Here is a 20,118-nt window from a genome sequence, read left to right on the forward strand (position 1 = left end):
AGCTGACTGGGACCTTGTCCCCTACATCGAACCGAAGTCCGAAGCTGACATCGGACCGAAGTCCGAAGCTGACTGAACATAGCATAAACATATCACTAGCATGAACACACATAAATCCTGTCTGAGCCACGAAGGCATCAAACATGCTAACTGCTGCTGTTCCGGTATCTCTCCGGCTACAATCCATAAACACACTCAATCAAATACTAAACACTGCACTGGGTAAAATGACTCTTTTACCCTTGGTCAAAGTCAACTCTCGGTCAAGGTCAACTCTCGGTCAAAGTCAACTCTCGGTTGACCTGACTCGCTGAGTTGGGCTGCCAACTCGCCGAGTCCCTATTCTCACTCCTCGACCCTACTCGCTGTTACTCGTCGAGTATGGCATCGACTCGACGAGTACCCTCTCGATCCAAGAACTCAGACAATCTTCATCCGACTCGCCAAGTCATATGAACAACTCGACGAGTTGTTCTTGAGCTTAAGAAGATTGCCTTGGACTCGCCGAGTTGTATGAACAACTCGCCGAGTCTCTCCATTACTGCGTCTACCCTCAAACTCGCTGAGTCCACTCCACTACTCACTGGTCCCACTCGACACCGCTCAAAAGGAAGAAATCGGGGACTCGCGACTCGACTCGCCGAGTCACCGCCATGCAATTATTCTACACTCGATTCTGCTCGAATCCAAAACATACAAATGATAGATCTGAGTCCAATAAGCTGATTTACCACGTAAAGTTTCCAACTTTACGTGTACCAACACATGAACAAGGGAATAAAGGCTAAAAAGGCACTTTAAGGGGTAGATCTAGGGTTATGATGCAAAATAGCTCCATAAAGGCAATAGATCTGGGCTCTACAACTCCTAAATGAACAGATCTAAAGATATTTTGACATAAAAGGGCTTCCATATCGACATAAGGCTTGAGAAAAGCATCCACTAGATCTAAAGGGGGGTTTTAAAGCATAAAAGGGAAGGAAGTCTGAAGAATACCTCAAAGAGTTCTTGCTTTCCCTTGAATCTCTGCTCCACAATCCTTCTCCTTGCTCCTTTCTTCTTCTCCTTCTTCAAGCCTTCACAATTGCACACAAAATCACTTAGAATCACTCAAGAACGAATTAGGGTTTTCTCACAGCTTTTGAGGGTGAAGGAGGCGAGAATGGAGGCCATAAGGGTGGCTTAAATAGTGGGCAACCCGGGGATTTAGGGTTTCTCCCAGACGGACAGACTCGCCGAGTCCAGAATATGGACTCGCCGAGTCGCCAGCTAACACGTGCTCGAAATCCCGTCCCTACTCGGCGAGTCAGGCCATGAACTCGCCGAGTCCTTCTTGCAAAACTTCAAAATAAATACCATGGAATTATCATACCGGAGACGGGTCGTTACAACTAAACTAATGTTAATGTTATAATGTATAGTTATCTATCGTTGCCTAAATGTGATTGGGTTTTTACCATAAAACCCCTCAAATTTACACAAAATTTTTTATGTGTTAGGGTGTGTTTGGCACGGAGATTTTAGAAGCGTTTGAGAGCTTCTAGCTTTTAGCTTTTGATAAAACGTTTTAGTTTGAACAAAAAGCTTCGTTTGACAGTGCGGACGTTTAGCTTTTAGTTTTAACAAAACACTCCGATTCTAAAAGCTATTTCACGTAACGTTTAACAAAACGCTCCTAAGCTTTTGAAACCAGTTTCCATAATTACCCTTAAAAATATACTATTTATATATTTATTTATTTTTAATCAATTGTCATTTTATGTAATTTTATATATTTTAAAAGTTTCCAGCTATTTCTGTCAAACATTCATATAACAAATAAAAGCTACAGCTTCCCGCTACCAGCTACCTGCTACTAGCTAACAACTACTTTTGCCCAAACATTCATATAACAAATAAAAGCTACAGCTTCCCGCTACCAGCTACCTGCTACTAGCTAACAACTACTTTTGCCAAACACGCCCTTAATCTCCAAGTATACCGAAAAGTTGGTTCAGTTGCCACACACGCCCTTAATCTCCAAGTATACCGAAAAGAAACACGCCCTTAATCTCCAAGTATACCGAAAAGTTGGTTCAGTTTCCACACACGCCCTTAATCTCCAAGTATACCGAAAAGTTGGTTCAGTTTTACCCCTTACCCACCACCATATGAGGACACTGATTGGGCGGATGACGGAGCGTTTTTACCATATGAGGACGTTGATTGGGCGGATGACGGAGCGTTTTTATGTTGACCTGGAGCTGAAGAGCTGGTGCCACGTCTTCTGCCTTCCTTAAATTTTTTTTTTTTTTTTTTTTTTTTGTTTTTTTTTTTTACATAAAAAGGCTCGAACCGGGGTTTATTCAAACAAAGGCAAAGAGCCTTACCACTACACTAGAATGATTTGTTTGAAAAGCCTCCTAAAAGATTATATTTAATAGCTAAAACCTTTTATTACTATTACTAATATTATTATTACTATTATTATTATTAGTATTAGTATTAGTATTATTTATACATATACTTTTATACGTGTAAAAACATATTTATAAAATTAAAATTGTATTTACATAAATATATATATTTTTTATATTTATTTATATATATAAATACTTACATACAAACGTGTTTATACATATTTATATATAAACGTGTTATTATTATTATTTATATATACAAAAGCAGGTTTTATACGTGTTTATATGTATAAATACATATATATATATATATATATATATATATATATATATATATATATATATATATATATATATAAATGCGTTTTTATATCTATTATATATAAATGCATTTTTATAATTACTTATATAAAAATACATTTAAAATGTATTTTTTACCTTTAAAAATATATTTATACATTTAAAAAATGTATTATATTTACACATTTAAAAATGTATGTATACATTAATAATAACAATAATCATAAGTTTTATATTTTTTCTTCTTCCAGATGAAGCAATAAAGAACAGGGGTAACATGATGTGGCTCAACTTGATTCACTGTAAGCCTATCACCTTCCATTACCTTAACGACCCTCGCTCCCTTTTTCTTCCAAATAAAAACATGCCTACATGTGATCCACTCATAAGATACTTACAATTTGACCCAAAAAACAAACTCATTTAACTGCCAATGAATTCGTATGTCCACAATATGTTTGTGGATCTTCCAAATTATCCAAATTTGAGATGGAAAGGGGAATCATTGAAAAGAACCGAGGAAAGACATTTGGTATTCAACCAATTACCTCGAGAATAAAGCAAAAAACTGGAATTTGTATCGTAAGAGAAACAGTTGAATTGCGAATGCCAACAAAGGATGATGTCTCCTGTAGTGATCCTTGAAGACGAGCATGCTCCTGACCCATCTTCAAGGAAGACAAGCGAACGCTTCTCATCGCCAGCATTATGATTGGAAAGTTGAGTTTGGGTGAAACCAGTATGCGATTAACAAGCTTTTGGACCTTTGTGTTTTTCACAATATGAGAGGTGATAGAATATTTTTCCAGACGAGAGCAAATTTGAGTGCCTAGTCAGCAAGTTTTAATAAACAAAGCCAATAATTCATTAGAAACCGTCTATTGTAGGTCGCTAGCCTTTTTTAACATGTAAATATCAAGTTTATGCCCTTTAAGTACTAAAAAAACATGAAGGACAGTTTAAACCAAAACTTAATAGTTAGTTGGCTTTTATGACACATTTAGGTACCAAACACACAAATTACTAAAATCACAAAGACCATTCGTGTAATTTACTCTTACCTTTTCGGTATGCTTACATCTGAATAACTAGTTTTTATTTGTACATATCTAGATAACGAACATTTTAAAAGTGTTCACATATGACCGGTTATAACTAGATGTAACCTGCTACAGTCGGTCATAATGGTCATATGTGAACACTTCCAAAAAATTCATTACCTAGATGTGTACAAAAAAAAGATAGTTTGCTAGATATGAACAAACCGAAAAATTAATATGTCTAAAAAAAAGAATTATCGTGAATAAGGTGTTGTTTGTTTTTTTGAAGCAAAAATCCATAAAGTCTGCGGATCATCTCTGCAACCCTTTGCAGTAGAAGATGTAGACCAAATGGCTGTAGACTGTAATAAGAAGCGTGTTTGTTTTTTTAACATTTGCATGTTGTTGCAAATGTTAAAAAATTAAAATAAACTGATTTTAAAATCCGAAAATAGTTTTTTAATACCGAATTTAATAATGTATGACATTTCGGCAAAAATTTCTGATGGTTCAGCAAAAAATAATGATATTTTAACAAAAAATAAAGATATTTTAGCACAAAATAACGATATTTCATCAACAAATTATTATTATTCAATATAAAAAAAAGAAAAAAAATCAACAAGAATAAACAAAAAAACGAAAAAAATTGTAAAATAAGATTTCAGCAATATATAATCAATATTTTAGCAAGAAAAAAAAAGAAGAAAATGTTGGAAGAGGTAGGAAGAGGCAAAACAAGTGTTGCGCCAAAAAAAACACGCGCATATGTTTTTTTAATCTGAAGACTTCTGAAAAACAAACAACTGTGAGATGAAAAAGTGTCGTTCGTGTGCTGCGTCGCGCAGCAATATGAGGTATGAAGAGGTAACAAACATCATCTAAGGTGTTGTTTGTTTTTTCGAAGCGAAAACGCCTGAAGTCTGCGGACAACCTCTGCAACTCTCTGTAGTAGAAAAGGTGGACCAAATGGTTGCATCATTTAATAAAAAAATATGTTTGTTTTTTAACGTCTGCAGATTGCTACAGTAAGTTAAAGTAAGGCGTAAAGAGGTTTGAAGCAGTTGGTCTATTGTTGCGCCACGCAGCACACGCGCATCAGTTTTTAAGTCAGAAGTATTCTGAAAAACAAACAGTTGCGAAAAGTCTAATGTTGTCGTGTGCTGCACGACACGACAATAAATGATCTGAAGTTATTTTTTAGAAAACCGAACAACATCTAAGCCTTTTAAATCTACTATGGAACAATGTGGAGCATTTGGAAATCAAGGAATAAAAGAGTTTTTAAGAAAAACCGGCTATCACGGATAAAGTCATTGATATTATAAAATTAGTGACATTTCTTTGAGTGAAAAACAGGGTTAAAATTAACCGGATGGATTAGGCAACTTGGTAAGGATGCCCATTGTCTTATTGACTATCTCTATTTCTTTCTTTTTTATGGTGTACTATTATATGCCGCTAATTGTGGTTGGATATTTTTCTTGTGTTTATTAATAATGTTTATTAATAATAATAATAATAATAATAATAAATCATAACGCAAGTTTAGATATCGAATATAATTCGTTACGAAAGACATTAAAAAAACTAAGTTGGCCTAATGACAAAAGGAATTATTTTTATATCATGGATTCAATTCTTGCTTCTCCCTATTTATTTTCTTATTTTAATCCTTCGTATTTATTATATATAATAGCTAAGCATTAAATCACAAAATGGTGTCCAGCTTAGGTGGTTTTTGACTTATCGTTTTAAAAGGCAAAAGTTTTTTTTGAAAAAATTATAAAAAGTCAGGTTTTTCAGATTTTTCCAAAAGGTCAGTTTTTTTTAAAGACTTTTGTCTCTTAAAAAGATAAGTCAAACACCACTTAATGATTAAAGTTTGTTATGCAATAAAAGGTAAAATCAGCTGCATGGGCAAAATTGAACGAATTTACTCGTATTTGAGGCATTAATGAACAAAAAATCTGATTTTAAGCATATTCATTAATGAACAAAAAATTTGACTTTGGGCGTAACGGAATATTTTGTGTAAAAGTGAGGATTCCTAGACAAAAACCCAAATGTGATTTAAGCAAAGTAAGAGGGAAAGAACAAAATTCGTCTTTGATTACGCCGCTCATCTGTCGAATATTTCAAACGTCTTTGCTAATAAGACAAGAACCTCGATCAACCCACCTCTTAGTGAATCATGGTCATCAATTGTCTCTTCCAAACAACCAATTTGGATTCCATCCAAAGCTGAAGAAATGGCGACAGCAGCATTCAAATCGAACTCTAGAAGAAGCAACGCCTACAGAGGAGTAGATTCCCCCAAAACCGAACCTCCTAACCCTAATCCCCTACCTCAAAAACAAAGATTACGAAGGTCTTTAAGCGTCAACGCTGTTTCCCGATCCACACAAATCGACATATCTGAATTCTTGAACAAAAGAGACAACCCTCTTTACTGGGCAACCGGCGGTTCCCCTGCTGACAACACTCAAACCCCGACACCGATTGATGTTGCCGGTGGCGGTGCCATAGAAATAGAATCGTCGGGAGTTTCAAAGAGCTCGAATGCGGTGGTGGGTGAGAGAGGTCGGTCAGTTAAGAGGAATCCAGATTTGAGAAATGGTGGTCAAAAGGAGGAGATTGGTGGTCGCCGGAGGAGTTTATCCAGGGTGAACGATAATGGCAGCGGCAATGGCAGGCGGGGCCGGTCAGTTTCCAGGGCCAAATTACCTTTTCGTGCTTCTGAGGTTTGGAAAACTTCATCAATTAAACTCCATTTTCGCTTATATTATCTACATTAGCTGTTATTGCTTAATTGTTCTTAACGGTGTCATTAAGACGAACAGTTGTCAATGATTTCTTCAACTTATGGTTGCTTTATTTTCTTTCAAAATAGAGTGAAGTTGAACAAGAATCAAGAATACCAATCACATATGGAGGCAGAAGTAGTTCTATTCGGACATCTAGCAGTAATGGAAAGCTTCCTGTTAATGGTGTCAAAGCATTTGAGAAGAGGAGTTCCCATCCATCCCGCCACCCTTCAGTTAGACCACGTTCCTTCTTTCTCCATCGGATAAATAAACGATTCTTAAAAATACATTTAAATAAAGGGTTAAAACTCTATAGATTTTTCAAAACACAATGCCTTTTGGTTTTGTAAATGCATTGTTGTAACAGAAAAAGATAAAAGCAGGATGCTTTAATAACCAATAAAAGAAAGTGCATTGCAGTTATCCTAAAAATAAATGAGGAGAATTTGTAAAAAGATAGGACTTAATGTGGAATGTCTCATTTGCTTATATTTATAGTTTGATTCACAAGTCCCAAACTGGGAAGATGGAATCTCCACCAGCTCTTTATCTGAAGCCGAAGAGAAAACAATCAAAGCTGTCTATGAACAGATGAAGGTCAGATATTTTGTTTCATACTCAGAAGGGCATTTATGTCTTTTGCACAAATGAGAGTTTGAAAAGTAGTTCTTTGCTTCATCTTTTTTGGCTGCAGTCATTTGAAGGGGATAACTCAAGAAAAGACACTACATCAACCTCAAGTGAAATATATGAAACTGTGAGATCTGAAGTGAGAAGAGCTATTGCTGATATACAAGATGACCTTCAACATGTGAGTTCTTATGGCTATTATTAATTTACAAAAGCTTTTAATACCACATAAATGTCACCTTTTACAGTTTATGCAATAAAGTTATATTCAATATGCAAAAGACGTAAACGCCCTCCCAAATTTTGACTTTTCTTGACTTCAGGCCATCAGGAGGAACACTACGGGTGCACTTGTGAGTACAGATGTTATGGATATATCTCCCAAGTTGGTCAAAACTGGGGCTGTTGACTTAGTGTTGGATATAAGAAGGGAATATGCCAAAGAACTTGAAGAGGTGATATTTTATTATTTTTATATTCCACTTTAGGGCTATGAAATATGATAACCAAAGTTTGGTGATTAAGTGGATTGATCTTAATTCTTAACTAAAGGGGAAACTTTCAACAAATTTGTGTGAAAATGTATAAATATTAGGTTGAAAATATAGTGGCTTTTATGTATTTTCCCTTTTTTGTAAATATATATAGATCAGTTTTATTGTTGATTGAAATTAATTTTTAATTTTGTTTAAATATGTAGTCACAAGAACGTGCTAGAAAACTTCGATCAGATTTAGCCATTGAGGAACATCGCAAGCAAGAATTAAGCAGAATTCTCAAGGAGACACTTCCGGAACCAAAGACATCTGTTTCTCATAGATCACGTGTAGGAAGAAAAGTATGTAATTTTCATCAATTTAGACAACATATTTATTCTTTTGATTGATTTGTTTATTACAAATTTTTAAAGAAAATATAAACCAATTAAAATTTTATGTAACACTACTAACCAAAATAACATTTCAAAAATAAAGAAATACAACAAGTTATTTTTAATAGGGATAATGACTTGAAAGGGTAACGAACTTTCGACTTTGTTCACATTTAGTCACTAAACTTTTTTTCGTTATCTATTTGCCATTGAACTATTGAAACTGTTCATATTTTACCTTTATGACCGGCTGTTACCGGTCATAAGGGTAAAATGTGAACAGTTTCAATAGTTTAGTGGCAAATAGATAATGAAAAAAAGTTTAGTGACTAAATGTGAACAAAATCGAATGTTCGTTTCCCTCTAAAAAGTTTAATGACTAAATGTGAACAAACTTCCTCTTGTATTATGTTTTAGCAAATTATTTATTTTTGCTAAACTGTAGCAACATTTGTTGATGAAGAAAATCTATGAAATAAAAAAACAAAACCCCAAAAAATATATTAAAAAAATGAAAAACCAAAACCGAAATAAAAAACCAATAGTTTGGTATTTTTCAAAATAAAAAATCACAATTTTCCAATCTGATTTTGGTTTTACAAAAATTCAACTTTCGGATTTTCATATCTAAATCATTCCCCATTTTTATAATCTAAAAATGATTATAAAACCAAAAAGGGAATGAGAAAGCGTTCAATTTAGAATTTTCTATCCAAAACTCCCCCTTTATGACATGAGAGAGAGAGAGAGAGATGTAAGCACCTCTATATAAGGGGAGATTGGAAATTTTAATTTTTTATTTTGGAAAATGTCAAACCATTGGTTTTTTATTTCGGTTTCGGTTTTTGTTTTTTTTAAATATATTTTCAGGGTTTTTTTTTTTATTACATAGATTTCTTCATCAACAAATGTTGCTACAATTTAATAAAAATAAATAATTTGCTAAAACATAATACAAGAGGAAGTTTGTTCACATTTAGTCATTGAACTTTTTAGAAGGAAACGAACTTTCGATTTTGTTCACATTTAGTCACTAAACTTTTTTTCGTTATCTATTTGCCACTAAACTATTGAAATTGTTCACATTTTACCCTTATGACCGGTAACAGCCGGTCATAAGGGTAAAATGTGAACATTTTCAATAGTTCAATGGCAAATAGATAACGAAAAAAAGTTTAATGACTAAATGTGAAAAAAATCGAAAGTTTGTTACCCTTTCAAGTCATTATCCCTTTTTAATAATACTAAGAAAAAAACTGCAAGTAATATGCTATAATTAGTAGAATTAAATGGAATACGCACACAAACAAATAAAAGTAGATTGCAATTTTTTGTGTATATCATATGGTTTTGATGTTAGCGTTGTATTTTAATATTATTTTTTATTACAGAGTAGCAATGAAAGAAAAAAGATGTCAAAACGTTTGAACGATGAAGCAATGTCATATTTTGACGAGTGTGTGTCAATATCAACATTTGATAGTTCAGATTTCTCAGCAGCAGAAGATCCATCTGTCAACTCAACAACAACAACAATGGGTCCCACCACAAACGCCATTGACCCAAAGGTAAAATTGCAACACTTGAACTCTTCCATGTGAAATTTACTTATTTACTTATTTTTATCATTTTTATAAATCAAAACAAAATACTAAATTTAGAAAACTTTGGAAAACTGTAAAACTCACTTTTCTAATTTACATACAATTCGGGAAACAAAACATTTTCATTTTCTTGGAAGTTTTCCGAAAACATAATCAACCAAATGCTTTTTCAAAATGATTATTTTCATTTGAAAATTTTTCTAGAACCAAACGCACCCATAGCTTTTACAGAATAGAAACCTAGGTGCGTTTGGTTGTGGAAATTGTTTTTATTTTTTTAGAAAACGTTTTCAGAAAATAGAGTTGAGTTTTTATTTTTAGTTGTTTATGAAATTTTTAGAAAATGCGTTTGGTCGAAACCCATGGAGTTTTTATTTTCCGTTTTGGAAAACTTTGGAAAAGTGTAAAAACCACTTTTCTAATTTACACACAATTTAGAAAACAGAAACTTTATGAAATCTAAAATCAACCAAAAGTGTTCTCAAAATTTTCATTTTAATTTGAATTTTTTTATGAAAAATTAGAAAATTTTTCACAACCAAACGCACTCCTAATAGCTACTAAATTGTGTTCCTCAGATGATTCATAAGGACCCAGGATCCGGTTCCATGGCGGATAGTAGCTGCTCCAGTCAAGTACTTGAAACCACGGATGCTCGAGAATGGGATGGAAAATTTCGCTTCTCGTTTGGTCAAAAGTCAACTGAGAGCATTGAGATGAAACATGATATAAAAAATTACATCAAAACTTTTGAAAAAGACACGGATCTAAATTTGAAAAGTTCTAGAACGAATTGCATTGTAGACGCGTATGAATATGGTCAACTTGAGGTCAACGAGAGGTTGTTGTTTGACAAGGTTTTGTTTAAAACTAGACATGCATCCGGAAGTTTGCATCTTTGTGGTGGAGTCGGTGTTCCGTTTATATCATTTTCTCATCTTTTTTGAAGATTGTAGATATTTAATTGTAGGGGTTTTTGCTTTTTTGAAGATTGTAGATATCCATAGATTTTATTCATTAGGGCACTGTGGACTGTTGTATACAATATGAGAAAAATTTAACACGTGACACAGTTTTTCTTCTTTTTCCTAGGTATTGATGGTGGTTTTAGTAGGGTTTCAAAATGACATTGTTTATGGTACTAGTTAATATATAAAAGAAAATTATAGTATGGGTCAAGTCAAGTTTGACAAGTCATTTGATGATAAGACTAACTAGGAGTAATATATGTCTGTTTGTTGGGTTGATAGGTGTATAATTTCTCATTTTATTAAGAGAACATATTAATAAACCCTGAGATTTAAATCGGAAAACATGTACATAAAAAGCTCAATATAAATGGCTCACATGTTAATAAAAGAGTAAATTACAAAAAGAAAGTCCTTGTGATTTGTTTCATACCAATTTCAAATTTAAGTAGAATTCATCTGGATTCTTGAATGCTGTCTTTTTCTTGAGTTTTTGTTAAGCAAAGTCGTAGTCATAGTTTTAGCAACGGAAAGAATTAAAACTTGGATTCGTCCGTCCAACAATGTTATCGGGCAAAAAAGTATTTTTCTTATGAAAAGCCTTTGCACGAGCAACATAGTTCTCGTGTTTCTCAAGAAGCCTGCATCGTTTCCTTTCTTTCCTTATTAGTCCGTCTATGGACAGCATAATTTAGGGATAAATTTACAGTTATGGCAATGAAATTCCATTATTTAATAATTAAACTTAAAAGCATGACCTAGGTTGATCATAATGCATTGCAATTGAACTGTAGCACTCGATCATGGTTCTAAACATACAAAATAACTCTTAGGGAGGTAGACCCACTCTCATATCAACTTTTCTATTTTCTTTTTATTCTATTTTTTCCCTACCCATAATATATAGAAACCCTATCTTTTCTAACCTATTAAACCTACTTTCCATATCATTCTTTTTTATTTAATTAAATTAGAAAATATAAATTAAAATATTATTTTTTGCTAATTTAAAAAAATTCTAAAATAATATTAAAAATAACATTTAATATTCTTTTTTATTTAATTAAATTAGAAAATATAAATTAAAATAAAACATAACCTTTTTTTTGATTTTTTTCGCTAATTTAAAACAAAAAAATCTAAAATAATATTAAAAATAACATTTAATTAAAAAAACACTACAAAAAAAAATACACGATAATTATAAAACACGATAATTAAAAGAATACACTTAAAAAAAGACAACATAATTTAAATCCTAAAACGACAACTGAAATTAACTAGTTATTATCTAGAGTTGGAATGTAGACATGTTCAATGTGATTAGTAAGATCGGATCGAAGTTGGTGGTGGGTTTCAGCATTGCGCAATTCATGTATTATTTCTTGCTCATCAACTTCGTCGGTGGGGTTCGGGCTGATACACAGGAGATATCACATCACCCTCATCTTTCAATATCATATTGTGTAGTATAATATAAACGTACATTATATTTTTTGTTTTCTTCAACGTCATTGCTCGTGCAGACATTTTTAATCTATCCCAGCGTCCTTTAAGGACCAAAAAGCACATTCTACGTCATTTCTTGCTGATTCTTGTGACGCCTTGAACCGTATCTTTTTTTCGATTATTAGATATGGATATGCTTTCACAAATACAACCCATGATGGATATATTCCATTCGCAAGATAGTAACCACATTTGTAGTGTTCACCATTAAGATAAAATGAACAATTGGGTCCTATTCCATGATATTTCTCATCAAACAATAGACTTAAAAAAGACAACACAATTTAAATCCAAAAACGACAATTAAAATTAACTAGTTATTATCCAGAGTTGGAATATAGACATGTTCAGTGAGATCAGTAAGGTCATATCAAAGTTCGTGGTAGATTCGTGAAATTGATCGAATTATAAAAATTTTCGAAAAAAAAAAACTAAAATTAAGTGAAATTTAAGTATTCTATTATATAAAGGGATAATGACTTGAAATGATAACAAACTTTCGACTTTGTTCACATTTAGTCACTAAACTTTTTTTTCATTCTCTGTTTGCCACTGAACTATTGAAACTGTTCACATTTTACCCTTATGAAGGGCTCAGTTAGTGTTTTGGTCTAGGCTTTACTTTGTTTGAAGTTCTTTTGAGTAATTTGGTATATTTCTAGGGTATTATGTGTATTTACGGCTGGAGTTTGTGTTTACGGCCGTAAGCCCTGTTTACAGCCCGTGTCTCCTATATAAAGGGTTGGTCTCGGTCATTGTTAGTTGTTGATACTAGAAGAGTTCACGGTCACTGTAAACGAGTTGTACCCGACGTTTTCCAGTTATAAAGCGTGCGCAAGCTTGTTTCAATTCTTCTTCTTCTCCAATTCTTGTTCTCTTGATTGTTTGATTATTTGATCATTGGTAAGATCCGTTTCCAGGACCTTACAATTGGTATCAGAGCAGAACCGGTGTCAAAGCATCATTCAATCAAGTTTTTGGCCAATTAAGTTCGCATTCATCACTGTTCGAGATTGTGTTTGGTACTTTTGCTGCTAAAAGGGATCAAATTTGCTCTAAATTCGTATTTTCGTGAATTTCTGAGAGTTTACTGCCAAGTGATTACGACCGTAAACCCAGTTTACAGCTGTAAACTCAAGAATATCCAAAGACCGTAAACTGTGTTCTTGGACCGTAAACAGAGCACCTTCATAGACCGGAAACAGTGTATCTTCATTGACCGGAAACAGTTTGACCGTAAACACGTAACCGGAAACCCGACCGTAAACTAAGTTTACGACCATAAACCTTCTGACCGGAAACTCATTTTGACATTTTTCTGATTTTAATTTTTGACTTAAAAAAAAAACAAAAATGGATTCTCAAAGTCAAACTCATCATCATGAACTGGATTCTGTCATGGGTACAACCACGTGTATTCCAAGACTGTTGTTTGCAGATGGTTTTCATGAATGGAAAATACCGGATTGAGAAGTACATAAAAATGAAAGACTTCAAGGTTTGGCGAAGCATCATCAAGGGTCCTGTCCGAATTACCACCACTGTTGCAGGACAACTAGTTGACAAAGCAGTTGAGAACTATACAGATGAAGATTTTGAGAAAGTTGAGGAACAGGAAAGGGCTTTGGCCACTCTGACCATGGCTTTATCTCTTGATATAGATCAAGGTTTCAGAGAGTATACTTCAGCTAAAGCGTTGTGGGAAGCCTTGATTGAGGTGTATGAAGGAAATGAAGACATGAAGGAAAGCCTCCAGGATATGTTGCGCCAGAAATTCAACATGTTCAACTACATTCTCAGAGAAACCATGGAGGCACAGCCGCAACGATTCACAACTCTCACTACTGAGATGAACATATCTGGGATCTTCTTGACCAAGTCCGAGATAAATAAAAAGCTATTGAATGCTCTTCCAAAGTCATGGGATATGCATGTAGTTGTTATTAAGAAGACCAAGGATTTGAATCGTCTTACTCTCGCTGAAACAATAGCGATCATCAAAGCTTGTGATATTGATGATAAACAACGAGAAATTAACCATGTGAATTCATATTTGACTGCAAATATCGGAATTTATTCTAACAATGCCCTTTTGTCACTCATCTCTTCCTTAGGTCAAGCATTTGCTGTTCAACAACCTCATATTCAAACTTTCAATGCTGCTTCATCCATGCCTCACTCACAAAGCCAATCATCAGTTACTCCACAAGATGCTCCCTCCTCCAATGTACCTATTGTGGCCTCTTCCTCAAATTCTAAGGAAAGTGATGAAAATCTTGATTTTTCCACTGGGCTTGTTAACTGCTATAATGCTTTTGTATCTAGAGAGCTTCCACCTCAACTATCATTTGCTGATCTGGATCAGATTCATCCAGAAGATGTGGAAGAGATGGATATCACATGGCAAATAGCTATGACAGTATTCAGGGCAGAGTAGTTTGCTAAAAAGACAGGGAAGAATAATTGGGGAATGAATGCCAACAAGAAGGTGGGGTTCAACAAGGGAAATCTGCGATGCTATAATTGTCACGAGGCAGGTCATTTTGCTCGTGAGTGCCCGAAACCGGATCGTAGGTTGAACAATGACAGGACGATGGTTACGGTGGGAAACAATCGTGGAAATGCTGCGGTCAATGGTGAGACTGCTATGGTTGCTCAGTCTTTTGACTGGGAGGACCAAATTTAGGCTCTGAATATTTCAGGACCTAAAAATGCTCACCTAGCCCAAATCATTGATGATGCTCCCGTGGAGAATGTTGCAGTTGATCCTGAAGAAAAGATGATGGAGCTGCAGTTTTTACTGATGGTATCTTCTACTTCCGAACCCAATAAAAGTGAGGTAAGTCTACCTTCTTGTTCTTAGGTATGTGCCGATTATGTTAAAATTCTTCGTGAGGAAATAGAATCATTACGTAGAGAAGTAGATGACCTTAGATATGAAGGCTATCAACTTAGAAAAGGACAAAAACCTCTAAAGGCCTAGTTAGAAACAAAAATTAAGGACTTTAGGAGACTTCAGGAAGACTACAGTAACAAATGTGAAAATTATGACTATATCAAGAGACAGAATGTTGAGTTAATTATTGAGCTTGACACATTAAGAAACAAATTTGAATCTGCAAATTTTGATTTTAAAAAGTTTAATGTGTGAAGCAAGGTAGTTGCCAACATGATTGACCATTGCCTGCAGTTTAAATGAAACCAGCAAAAGGGTTTAGGATACGATAATGTACCTCCTCCTTTTAATCATACATATCAGTATAACCCTTTGACTAAAGAGGAGATTGCCAACGAACCATTTATGGTTTATGGCAAACCAACTGGTTTTGTTTCAGGAGGATTTATTAATGTTGAAAGTACTAACATTTCTACTTCCCATGCAGATCAATCCTTAGATCAGTCAAATCACGAAGATGAAGTATCTGTTTCTGATAATAAACTTGAGTCTGAACCTGATGTTTCTGTTTCAAATGAAAAACTTATTGTTTCTGATGTTAAAAATGATGATACTTTTTGTGATACTTCTGCATCAACTCATGCTGAGTTAAACTTTTTTGACATGTTTGTTGAGTTATTTGATAATCCTGATGTTTGTGATGCTTCTGATGAAAATACACCAATTCCACAAGTCACACCATCTGATGCACCCTCACTTATTTCACAACCTGTTTCTTGCACATGTTCTTGTGGGAAAAGTAAGGGTGTCAGTCAAGGAAATAAATCTGAGAAAGGCAGTACCAGTTTTACTAATAATAAACAGATTTGTTTTAATTGTGGTATTGGTGGTCATATAGCTAGGAATTGTCCAAATAGGATTTTTGTACATTATATGTCACCAAGAGGAGAGAACGAATCTAGAGGGAGGTCTTTAACTAGAAAGTACTCAAGAAATCGTTCTTAGAATGATGATTGGAAGGATGATCGAAGTAGAAAAAGGGCAGTTTTTCAAAAGAATAAAAGGGTTTTTCATAACAAAGTCACAAACAGTTTGCCAAAACCGAACAAGGCTCGGCCAAGATCGGTTTCGTCAAAGAGCAGTTCTTGATCTTCAACCATTTCTGGTAGAACATCCAGATGCTCAATGCAAACTGATAAGAAACCTATTTCAAAACCACCTGTGACTATTAAGAAACCCAAATATCATTGGATGCCCAAATTAACTTCCAATCAATCATCAACATCCTTTGAAAAGGTTAAAAATGATGATTCAAATTTGAAGAGTTTAAAAGATCAATCAGAAAAAGTGAAGGGTCAACCCAGGAAACTGATGACCTGGGTTCCCAAATCTAAATGATCCCGCTCATTTTGTAGGGACAGTTGCGGAGGAATGTCGTCAGACCTTGGTATGTCGACAACGGCTGCTCCCGGCATATAACAGGAGACATCTCCTAATTAAGCAACATTCAATCTTTTAACGGGGGGTATGTTTCCTTTGTGGGCGGAGAAGGTGGGAAAATCACTCAGAGAGGAACCGTTACAAATGGAATGCTGAGTTTCGAGAACGTCAATTTCGCTCCTGAGTTAAAACACAGTTTGTTGAGTGTTTCTCAAATTTGTGACAAAGGGTATTCAACGCATTTTATTGACAAAGAGTGCATGATTCTAAAGCTAGGCATTGTCATCCCAAAAGAGTGGATTCTAGTCAAATCAAATCGGGATAGTAATGCTTATATAATTGACATCAATAGTAACATTCCCGAACAAGTCACCTGCTTCTTCTTAAAGGTCTCAGAACAAAATGCAATGATGTGGCATCGACGACTCGGTCATGCTAACACTAAGAATCTGAATCGTCTTGCGAAGAATGAGATGGCATGTGGTCTACTTGTCAGAGATTTTATAACTTTTGAGAAGTGTGTGTCATGTGCCCAGGGAAAGCATTATAGAAAACCACACCTGCCAAAACAGGTCAACTCAATCAGTCAGGTGCTCCAATTATTACACATGGACTTATTTGGTTCGGTCAACGTCCAAAGCATCAACAGAAAATCGTATTGTCTGGTTGTGATCGATGATTTCTCTCGTTTTACGTGGGTTTTCTTCTTATCCAACAAAGATGGGGTTGCTGATCTGATAAAGAAGTTCATCGTGTTGATTGAGAACCAAACCAACAACCGGGTGAAGGCGCTTCGCACTGATAATGGAACAGAATTCAAGAATGTTGTTCTTGATCATGTTTACGTAGAAAAGGGAATTCTACGTCAATACAATTCTGTTCACACACCTCAACAAAATGGTGTTGCTGAGCGGAGAAATAGAACATTAAAAGACGCTGCAAGGACGATGCTATGTGACTCCAAGTTACCTGTTTTCTTTTAGGCTGAGGCGATTAACACTGCTTGCTATGTTTAGAATCATGTTTTAATCAACAAAGCTCAGATGAAGACTGTACGAGATTCTATATGGTCATAAGCCTTCAGTCAGTCACTTCCGTGTATTTGGCTGCCCTTGCAACCTTCTTCACCTGGAGTCCAACCCAAAGTTTAATGCCAAAGCCGATGATTGTTACTTCGTAGGGTATGCTGCACGCACCGCATATAGGGTTTACAATAAGAAGACAAAGCAGATTGTAGAATCCTTCGACGTGCGCTGGTTGGAGGAGAATGAGACGGATGCTCGAGTGGGCCCTGATTGGTCATTTGATTACACATCACTCTTCAAATCCATAAATGTGTCTTCAGATGGTTCATCTGGGTCTTCCTCTGCTTCGAAGATTGTTTCTGAAGAAGAAGACGAAGAAGTTGTTACAGACCTCCAACGGTATCCTCTTCACCACCTAAGTGGGAGTCATCTGTTCCACTTGGTAGTCAAGAATCTCAAGTTCAAGATGATACTCCAGATGTTGATGCTACACCTCTTACTCTTGTTGAAAGAGAAGTTATGTCTAGAGATGCTTCCGCTGTTACTCCAACTTTTATGGAACTACTCTTTCCTGAAGAAATTGCTAATGAGTTTGTAGCAAATTTATCTAATGTGGAACAATCAACAAATGATGGAGTATTCAACATTCACAATTTTCCCGTTTCAATCAAGGATATCAGCCAGGTAATACCTTCAAGAATTCAATGCGATCATCCGATCGAAAACATCATTGGTCAGCTGGCCGACAGAGTTAGAACCAGAAGTCAGACTGGAGATGTCAATACATGTCTTTATTCTTGCTTTATCTCTCAAAGAGAGCCTAAGAACGTTGAAATGACTTTGAATGAGCCCAACTGGGTAGATGCTATGCATGAAGAGCTGAATCAATTTGAAAAGCTCGGGGTTTGGACATTGGTTGAGTTACCAAAAGGCAACAAGTCTCTTGACACACGCTGGGTCTATTGAAACAAGCAGGATGATTCTGGAGTTATAGTGCGTAATAAAGCAAGATTGGTGGTTCGCGGGTTTAGACAGATCGAGGGTATTGATTATACTGAGGTTTATGCTCCAGTGGCTCGCTTGGAAGCTATTCGTATCTTCCTTGCATATGCCTCCTACATGAACTTCACTGTTTACCAAATGGATGTCAAGACAAATTTCTTGTATGGAAAGGTGAAGGAAAAAATCTATGTTGATCAGCCCCCTGGGTTCGTTAACTCGAAGTTTCCTAATCATGTCTACAAGTTAGACAAGGCGTTGTATGGGTTACATCAAGCTCCTCGAGCGTGGTATGCGACTCTCACAAAGCAGTTGCTCGAGCATGGATGCTCTCGTGGAACTATCGATCAAACTTTATTCATCAAGCATGTTGGTAATGATCAGATTCTAGTTCAAATCTATGTTGACGACATTATCTTCGGGTCTACCAGTCCACAACTATGCAAAGAGTTTGAAGGTGTTACGAAAAAGCGGTTCGAGATGAGTTCGTTGGGAGAAATGACCATGTTTCTGGGGCTTCAGGTCCAACAAAAGTCAACCAGAATCCTGCTCCATCGAGCTAAGTATGTGGAGGATATTCTTAAGAAGTTCGGGTTTCAAGACGCAAAACCTGCATCGACACCTATGGCCGAAAGACCCCTGCTGACTTCAGATACCGATGGAGAATCCGTAGATTAGACACACTACAGATCGATGATCGGATCGTTGATGTATCTAACTGCAAGCCGTCTAGACATCATGTTTGCAGTTCGTCAATGCGCACGTTATCAGGCTAATCCTAAACTTTCACATCCTATTACTATCAAAAGAATTTTTCGGTACATCAAAGGCAGCCCAAAATTGGGTCTTTGGTACCCGAAAAATTCGGAATTTGATTTATATGCATTTGCTGACAGTAATTATGGAGGCTGTGAGCTTGACAGGAAATCTACATCAGGGGGGGTGCCAATTCCTTGGAAATAGGCTAGTGTCGTGGCAGTGCAAGAAACAACACATCGTTTCAACCTCAACAGCATAAGCGAAATATGTTGCTGCCTCTACTTGTTGTTCTCAAGTTATCTGGATCCAACATCAGCTGTTGGATTATGGTTTGAATTATCTAGAAACCCCTATCTATTGTGATAATGAGACTGCCATTCAGATTGCTAAAAATCCTGTCCAACATTCCAAAACCAAGCACATTGATATCAAAATTCATTTTATCAGAGATTGTTATTAGCGTTCGCTTATCCGGATGGAACAGGTTCCCATTGCTAATAATGTGGCGGATCTATTCCCAAAGCCTTTTAACAAAGCTCGATTCGATGTGCTTGTGGGCTTTTTGAAAATGATTCGTTTTGAGGATTAATTTTTGTCTTAAGTTAGTTTAAATTTGCGCATTTCTATTTCATTCTCATCCATGCACAAATTTAGGGGGAGAAATAAACAAAAACCAAACAAAAGATTTAAAAATACAAAAAATCCAAAAACATTAAAAATTTCAGAAATACAAAATATGTTGCTAATAGTTTTGTTTGTAGGTGTTGTGACAGGAAGTGATATCATCAAGTGATAACAGGAAATCTAAATATGCATAACGTACCAAAACTGTATTGTCTAGGCTCTGTGTTCGATGCGCTGGTAGGCACGA

At 35.4% G+C, this 20,118-nt stretch overlaps 1 protein-coding gene across 1 annotated transcript; it reads left to right on the plus strand.

The window, feature by feature from the left end:
• The first annotated feature begins 5,801 nt into the window (after positions 1-5,801).
• LOC111880181 (uncharacterized) lies at positions 5,802-10,734 on the plus strand. The gene is made up of 8 exons (XM_023876587.3): positions 5,802-6,483; positions 6,633-6,779; positions 7,045-7,143; positions 7,241-7,357; positions 7,500-7,631; positions 7,877-8,014; positions 9,439-9,615; positions 10,230-10,734. The coding sequence occupies exons 1-8, from the start codon at positions 5,992-5,994 to the stop codon at positions 10,596-10,598; spliced, it is 1,671 nt and encodes a 556-aa protein (XP_023732355.1). The 5' UTR covers positions 5,802-5,991; the 3' UTR covers positions 10,599-10,734.
• The last annotated feature ends 9,384 nt before the right edge of the window (positions 10,735-20,118 follow it).

This window comes from Lactuca sativa, chromosome 5 (genome assembly GCF_002870075.4).
Source record: "Lactuca sativa cultivar Salinas chromosome 5, Lsat_Salinas_v11, whole genome shotgun sequence".
NCBI lineage: Eukaryota > Viridiplantae > Streptophyta > Magnoliopsida > Asterales > Asteraceae > Lactuca > Lactuca sativa.

Excerpts from the sequence above, each read along its gene's own strand:
- LOC111880181 (XM_023876587.3), top strand. The coding sequence starts at position 5,992 with ATGGCGACAGCAGCATTCAAATCGAACTCTAGAAGAAGCAACGCCTAC. Across the intron at positions 7,144-7,240 it reads CTGTCTATGAACAGATGAAG|TCATTTGAAGGGGATAACTC; the intron begins GTCAGATATTTT and ends TTTTGGCTGCAG. Across the intron at positions 7,632-7,876 it reads ATGCCAAAGAACTTGAAGAG|TCACAAGAACGTGCTAGAAA; the intron begins GTGATATTTTAT and ends TTAAATATGTAG.